The 5,921-nt window shown below is 50.4% G+C and overlaps 1 protein-coding gene across 1 annotated transcript in view; it reads left to right on the forward strand.

Moving 5' to 3' along the window:
• Positions 1-2,550: 2,550 nt before the first annotated feature.
• Positions 2,551-5,921, forward strand: part of PITPNM3 (PITPNM family member 3) — a 110,585-nt gene continuing 107,214 nt past the window's right edge. Inside the window, exons 1-4 of the mRNA XM_011994745.1 lie at positions 2,551-2,602; positions 3,016-3,117; positions 4,544-4,623; positions 5,804-5,895. Coding sequence (XP_011850135.1) covers positions 2,551-2,602; positions 3,016-3,117; positions 4,544-4,623; positions 5,804-5,895 — 326 coding nt within the window. The remainder of the gene's footprint in view (positions 2,603-3,015; positions 3,118-4,543; positions 4,624-5,803; positions 5,896-5,921) is intronic.

The following is a 5,921-nucleotide window of genomic DNA, read 5'->3' on the forward strand; positions in this document are numbered from 1 at the left end:
TGTCTGTGTGTGTGTGCGCGCATGTATGTGTCTGTGTGCGTGTGTGTATGTGTCTGTGTGCGTGTGTGTCTGTGTGTGTGTGTGTGAGAGAGAGAGAGAGAGAGACCATTCAAATGAGCCTCAGTCCTGCCACCAGGCACTGCTGTCACTCTTGGCTCCTCTCCTTTTCTGTTTTTTATTTTATTTTTATTTTTTTGAGACAGAGGCTCACTCTGCGCCCCAGGCTGGAGGGCAGTGGCATGATGATGGCTCAATGCAGCCTCCACCTCCTGGGCTCAAGTGATCCTCCCACGTCAGCCTCCTGAGTACCTGGGACTATAGGCACATGCCACCCTGCCAGGCTTATTTTTTTATTTTGATTTTTTTGTACAGATGGGGTCTCACTTTGTTGACCTGGCTGGTCTCAAACTCCTGGGCTCAAGCAATCCTCTTGCCTTGGCCTCCCGAAGTGCTGGGATTACAAGTGTGTGGCGCCGTGCCTGGCCTCCCTCTCCTCTTCTGAGGCACAGAATGCTTAAGTCCATCCAGCATTGGCAGGCTGCAGCTTCTGATATAGCCATAGGCAGGGCTGGGCCTGGAAGCTGTGGCCACAGGCCAATAGGTACAGGTGCCGGCCCAGCGCTGTGCACCCACCAGGGCCTCGCTCAGGGGCACCTGTTCCTCCCTGGAGGTCTGGAAATTGCACGTGTTATCTGAATGTCCCTGGAGTCACAACTGCCAGCAGACACCCGTGTGCCCTCCTTTGCCCTGATGCTCCTTACCCTTGAGGAGAAAGTTCTAGATCCAGCTTTACCTGGAAAGGGCTCAGTTGTTTTGGCCTATGTCTCTCCCTTCCTCCCACCTGCCCCAACCTGGCCAACCCTGCCAACCCCTTCCCTGGAGGCTCGTCTTGGCTTCCCCTCCCCCAGAAACCCTCTGGGCACCCTAGCCGGTCCCTGCTTCTGGGAGGTGCAGTTCCCACTTGCCACGGGACAGACACTGTGGGTGTGGAATTTCGCACGGGCCAGGCCGCCTGCTCCTCTGTTCCTCCCGTGCTCTGTGCAGGGAGCAGTATAGGTCTGTGCCCCCAGGGCTGGCACTTCTGAGGGCAGGGACTGTTCCAGTTCAGCTCTGTCCCCTACTCCTTCCTCCTGGGCACCATCTGGCCCAAGGTCTGGCCCAGGAAGCATCGGCCAATACCTTTGTTCTGCATCTTACGGTCAGGGCGTTCCTCACTGTGAACCGTCTTCCCCTCAGACAGAGTTCCTGAGTATGGGGGTGGCATCTTCTTTCACCTGAGGACGCTGCCCCTGGGCTGAGGCTGCCTTGGGGTCCCTGATATAGAGGAGAACACACATAGGAGATGCCTGTCCGTCTGTCTGCCTGTATGTCTCTCTGTCTGCCTATTCCTACGTCCCTGTGTGGGAAAGATGGTCAGGAGGAGCTGTCGACCTGAGCGGGGTCTTTGGCTGCACCCATGCTAGGGAGATCCAGACCCATGACAAGCTCCCCGAGACCACTCTGGACCTGAGGTGGGGGGTATCGGGGCCAGGAGAGGGAGTGGGGATGGCTTCTAGCAGCCCCTCCCACTGAGCGGCCCAGCTCGGAGCTGTGCTGGCATTGCTGGGGTGAAGGGTCATTTGTTTCTCTAAATTGGTAGAGGAAGAGTTGGGATATTCCCCTTCTCTTTAATCCTGACTTCACATTTTAAATAAATGTGGGGCTGGGTGCGGTGGCTCACACCTGTAACCCCAGCACTTTGGGAGACCAAGGTGAGCAGATCGCTTGAGCTCGGGAGTCCAAGACCAACCTGGGCAACGTGGCAAGACCCTGTCTCAATTAAAAAACAAAAAGTAAAAATAAATCAATGTGGTCGTGAAGGTGGATGGAAGGAGGGTCTTCAGGAGGAGGTGGGCTGGGCCTTGGAGGACACAGATAGAGCTCTGGGGCCTTGGGGAAGGGCCCCTGGCGGCTGCCTGGAAGCCCCTCAGGTGGGTTTACCTTGCCTCAATCTTTGGTCCCGTAGCTGATAAGGCCACCATTTCCAAATGACATCTGGGGGCTGATGTCATTTAAATCTCCTAACAGTGGGGTGAGGATTATGATGCGCGTTTTTCAGATGAGAAAAGCGAGGCTCAGTGAAGTTAACTTGCTTCAGGTCCTAGATTAGCAAGTGGTAACACTGCACCAGATTTGTGTCGTTCCAAAGCCCGTGTTCTAACCTCTACTAAATTTTCACCTGTGGCTGGAGCTGATGTACTTTGTGTGTGAGGGACAGAGAGAGAATTCTGGGAGTGGGCATGCATGCATGATTCTTAGGAACAGTAGTAGGAAGCGGGGTGGCAGGTAGGTAGGCTCACACTCTCCAAGGAATGCAGGCAGACACACACACAACAGCCATGCAGACACAGGGACAGATGCTCGTGTAACACTAGACACCTCTACGCAGGAATGTAGACATCCATTTAGATTTTCCCACAGACACAAGGATACCCAGATACTGATTTGTAGAGCTGATGTGCAGATGGTTCTAGAACTGGGACAGCTGAGCCCCCCAGGACTGGGGTCCCCATGAGGAGCCAGGGGCAGGCCTCTGGCCTCTTGCCCAGCTGGCCAGCAGCAGGTAGAAGGGTTGCTAGTTCCAAGAGAGCAGGCAATGGAGAGAGGAGGAGACTGAGGTCCCCCACCCTGAACTTTTCTGCAGAGGAAACGCCTTCCTGAAACATCGCTGAGGCTCCGTTTCCTTAGCCGTAAGGTGGGGAGTCATTATATCTACTTTGCTAGGCTTGGTTAGGATGACTTTAGCTAATGTCTGAAAAGCAGCTAGCAGACTGCCTGGCACGCTGTACTCACCAAGCAAATCATTTTTATTCATTTACTTGTTTGTCAAACACTTCCTGGCCCTCTTCTGTGTGGGAGCTTTGTGCTGGACCCAGAAAATGCAGAGAAGCGTAGGGCAAGGACCCGCCTCAAGGACGCTGCTTCTGAGCCTTTCCCTGTTCCGGGGTCATCATGCCCATCTGCTCTGACTCTCAGGAACCTACGTGGCCTCTAGCACATCTGACTTGTGGTCCTCTCCCCCAGGAGGCTTTGTGACAGTCTTTGGCATCTGTATTCCCTTCCTCTTGAAGTTTGCAGGTGATAGAGATTGGGCAGTGGGAGGAGCCTTAAAATTCACCAGTTCCAAGCTTCCGTCCATGACAGGTCTTACCCTACCTGGTCAGGCTCCATTTCCCCTATTCCCGTCCCCCTTTAATCACTGGCCCCAGCCACATGGGTTTCTTTCTGCCCCTTGGACACGCTAAGCTCATGTAGGAATTTCTTTACCCTTGCAGTTCTTTCATCCAAGAAGGCTCTTATCCATGGATTCTGCACGGTCCATCCCACACTTGTGTGCATGAGCAGATGTGCATACACACAGACACACACACACACACACACAGACACACAGACACACAGACACACAGACACACACACACACACACACACACGCTTAGCATGTCTGGGTTTTCTGATTATTCAGGCCTCTGCTCGCCTGACACCCTTCCCACAAAGGTCTTTCCCTCTAACCCCTCCTGAGACACTGCCCATTGCTCTTCTCCTTGTTGGAAATATGACCCTTGTTGTTTTCCAAAAAATCTGCATGCTGGAGGAAGAGCTGCAGCGAACAGTTCCCATGTTCCATCTTAACATATCTGTTTTTACAGGTTCTTTTTATACAAGTGTGTATAACTGAGGTTCCCCGCACCCTAGCACCTTTCCAGAAGTTTGTTGGGCAGCCCCTGCTGGTGGGGGGAAGACCTTGTATACAGTATACATTTAAAAACCAAGGTGGGGCCGGGCACGGTGGCTCACACCTGTAATCCCAGCACTTTGGGAAGCCGAGGCGGGTGGATCACCTGAGGTCAGGAGTTCAAGACCAGCCTGGCCAACATGGTAAACCCTGTCTCTACTAAAAATGCAAAAATTAGCCGGGCGTGGTGGCAGGCACCTGTAATCCCAGCTACTCGGGAGGCTGAGGCAGGAGAATCTCTCGAACCCGGGAGGTGGAGGGTGCAGTGAGCCGAGATCGCACCATTGCATTCCAGCCTGGCCAACAATCGCAAAACTCTGTTTCAAAAACAAAATAAAACAAAACGCCAAGGCGGGTATGCATTTTGAAAGCAAGTAGAATAATAGTAAACAAGATAAAATATGCATTTGAAAAGAAATCTAAATGTATATTTTAACCACAAAAGAGAGTCACAATAATAAGCGGGAGACATCGCGTTAGTTCAGCATTTATAACTACAATAGGTGACAAAGTTCTTTTGATGTCCGAGGCTCAGTTTCCCCACCGTTTTCCCTGCGCGGATGTAGAGATCCCCACGCTCAAGCCTGTCTATTCTTTAGGCTGTAATTACCACATAAGAGACACTTGAGGAAGGAGGACGTAGTGTAGGAAGGGAGAGGTTTTAGGTTGAAATTATCTGGTTTGTTTATTTGACCCAGGCTGGCTTTTCCTTCCCCGCCTGCAGAATGTAAACTTTGTGAGCGTCCAATCCTGTCCTTTCATTCCCCACAGTGTTCCCGTACCCAACACAGTGTCTGTGGAACGAGAGGCCCCCTTTGATGCCCACCAGCCCCTTCCTTTTCTGCTCACCTGTAGCTGGGAGAACTTGCTCCTTCAAATGGAGCTAACTGGTCTCCCTGTAGCTTTTCCCTCTGCCCCAGACCTCCCCCTGGACCCCTGCACACGTCATCAGAGAGAATGCCTGTCTTTGTTCTCAGATGGATCCAAATTGTGCATGTTTAAGGCCACGGCATAGAGGAGCCTCTCCCTGGGCTCTTGCTGTTCAAACTCAGGAACCAAATGGATCCAGATAAATCCTCAGTTGACTCCGTTACTACTTAAACTCTTGCTTCTTACTATCTAAAACTCAGGAGCTGAACAGGTGAGGATAATAGGACTTTCCTGACTATCCAAATTCTTTCTTCTTAGGAACGGAAAAGATTTGGATAGCAAGGGAGGTTTGTATATTAATATAGCATGTTCACATAGTATGCAAATATAGTAGATATGATAGATTTTATACCTTTAGTATCTGTTGATTGAGAAAATATACCGTTAATATAATTCAGGAGTAATTTTAAGTGATTGTAGTTCTTGAATCACGGAAATTTTTACATACATTTGCTTTATATCTAAGTATTTTGTGTGTGCTATTTTAAATGGCATTGTCGTTTTCAAATTTCAGTTCATTTCTTGTATCTAGGAATGCAATTGACTTTTGCATGTCGATCTTGTATCCTACAATCCTGCTATACTCAGTTGTTGGTTCTGGTGGTTTTTATTAACATAGATTTTGTAGGCTTTTTGTTTTCTGCATAGACAACAATCATGTCATCTGCGAATAAAGACAATTTTATTTCTTCCTTTCCAATCTATATCCCTTTCATATCTTTTTTCTTGTCTTATTGCAATAGCTAGAATGTCCTCCACATGCATTTGGAAAATAGTCCCGTATCCATGTTAGGAACACACAGTTGTGGTACATCTGGACTCTTGCAGTAAATCCAGGGCCCGAGGGTGGGACATCGGCTCACACTCGTGGAGGCAGAGATTCAGAAGCTTAGGGAATCAGCCTTGTACCTAGAGGTGACCACTGAGTTGGTGCTCACTATAACCTCTGTCCTTTTGATGTCTCAGAATGTGCTTCTCACTGGGCTCCAAGCCATGAAGCACAAACTGGGTGTGTGTTTGGAAGTTTGTGGTGGGCCAGGCAGGAATGACAGGCAGGAGGGCTGTGTCCCTGGACGGCCTGGGCTGGCCCTCTCCCTTCAGGAACAGTTTATGCTCTGGAGTCTGGACTCAGGGCAAGGAGCAGTGCCAGCATCCTGCAGGGTAGGGGGTGTGGTGAACTGGGACTGTAGCAGGTATGTCTAAGGACTGCACCATCAGG

This window comes from Mandrillus leucophaeus, unplaced genomic scaffold, assembly GCF_000951045.1.
Source record: "Mandrillus leucophaeus isolate KB7577 unplaced genomic scaffold, Mleu.le_1.0 Scaffold46, whole genome shotgun sequence".
In the NCBI taxonomy this organism is placed as follows: Eukaryota; Metazoa; Chordata; class Mammalia; order Primates; family Cercopithecidae; genus Mandrillus; species Mandrillus leucophaeus.